Source organism: Leucoraja erinacea, chromosome 6 (genome assembly GCF_028641065.1).
Source record: "Leucoraja erinacea ecotype New England chromosome 6, Leri_hhj_1, whole genome shotgun sequence".
NCBI classification, from domain to species: domain Eukaryota; kingdom Metazoa; phylum Chordata; class Chondrichthyes; order Rajiformes; family Rajidae; genus Leucoraja; species Leucoraja erinaceus.
In genome coordinates, this window is record NC_073382.1 from 29,455,146 (window position 1) to 29,456,313 (window position 1,168).

Genomic DNA, 1,168 nt, shown 5'->3' on the forward strand with positions numbered 1-1,168 from the left:
CATTTTCATTGACTCGTTGGGGAAAAAAAAACGTAAGCACGAGTTTTCAGAACCAAGGAAAACTGACCAGTAATGATAAATGCCCGCCAAACTTCACAGCTGTGTATTTCTGGCTTATTAAAAGTTGGCTGGCTTCTTAAAAGTGTCTGCACTCCTTCTCTCCCCATCTCCCAACCTCCCTCTTCTTCCCCCTTCTCCCCCCTTCCTGCTCTTTTAAAGGACATACCGTGCCATCCACCAGCTCCGAGTGAACAGAAGCGAATTGCCAGAGAAACGGCCGAGGAAAGAAACTCAGAAGATGTCTGATGCTCCATGCACATGTAACCAGGGCGGCCCCTGTTCCTGCGGGGACAACTGTAAATGCAAAGACTGCAAATGCACTTCGTGTAAGAAGAGCTGCTGCTCCTGTTGCCCCGCAGGTTGCAGCAAATGCGCCCAAGGCTGCGCCTGCAAAGGCGCCGGCGACAAGGGCAGCTGCTGCCACTGAAGGTCGCCCATCGTGGACCAGCCTCAACCCGGGACCAACCGGCACCGCCTGCTCCCCGATGCTGGGTCTTTACTGGGGCCCTCTTGTGCGAGGGCTCCTCGAGGGGAGGATTGTTATTGTTAAAGTATTTTTTTGTTTTACTATGGATATATTGATTTGTACCTGATTAAAATAGTACTTTTGACCAAAAAAAAAAAAAAAAGGACATACCGTACACAGTGCTAGCCAGCTCAACCTTCCTATGCCCAGGTCGCTGATCACCAAACTCAGCGACATGGGCATCGACCCCTCCCTTTGCAACTGGATACTGGGCTTTCTAACCAACAGACCCCAGTCTGTTAGGTTAGACAAACACACCTCTTCAACCCTCACCCTGAACACTGGCGTTCCACAGGGCTGTGTGCTGAGCCCCCTCCTCTATTCCCTCTTCACCTACAACTGCACACATGTACATGGTACTAACACCATCATCAAGAATGCAGATGATACAACCGTGATTGGCCTCATCAGCAACAATGATGAGTCGGCCTATAGGGAGGAGGTTCAGCTCCTAGCAGCATGGTGCGCTGACAACAGCCTGGCCCTTAACTCCAAGAACATCAAGGAGCTCATTGGAGACTTCAGAAGGTCTAGGGGCGGCACGCACACCCCCATCCATATTAACAGGACGGAGGTGGAACG

At 51.1% G+C, this 1,168-nt stretch overlaps 1 protein-coding gene across 1 annotated transcript; it reads left to right on the forward strand.

Moving 5' to 3' along the window:
• Positions 1-232: 232 nt before the first annotated feature.
• LOC129697797 (metallothionein-1-like) lies at positions 233-683 on the forward strand. Its single transcript, XM_055636423.1, has one exon. The coding sequence runs from the start codon at positions 299-301 to the stop codon at positions 485-487; it is 189 nt and encodes a 62-aa protein (XP_055492398.1). The 5' UTR covers positions 233-298; the 3' UTR covers positions 488-683.
• The last annotated feature ends 485 nt before the right edge of the window (positions 684-1,168 follow it).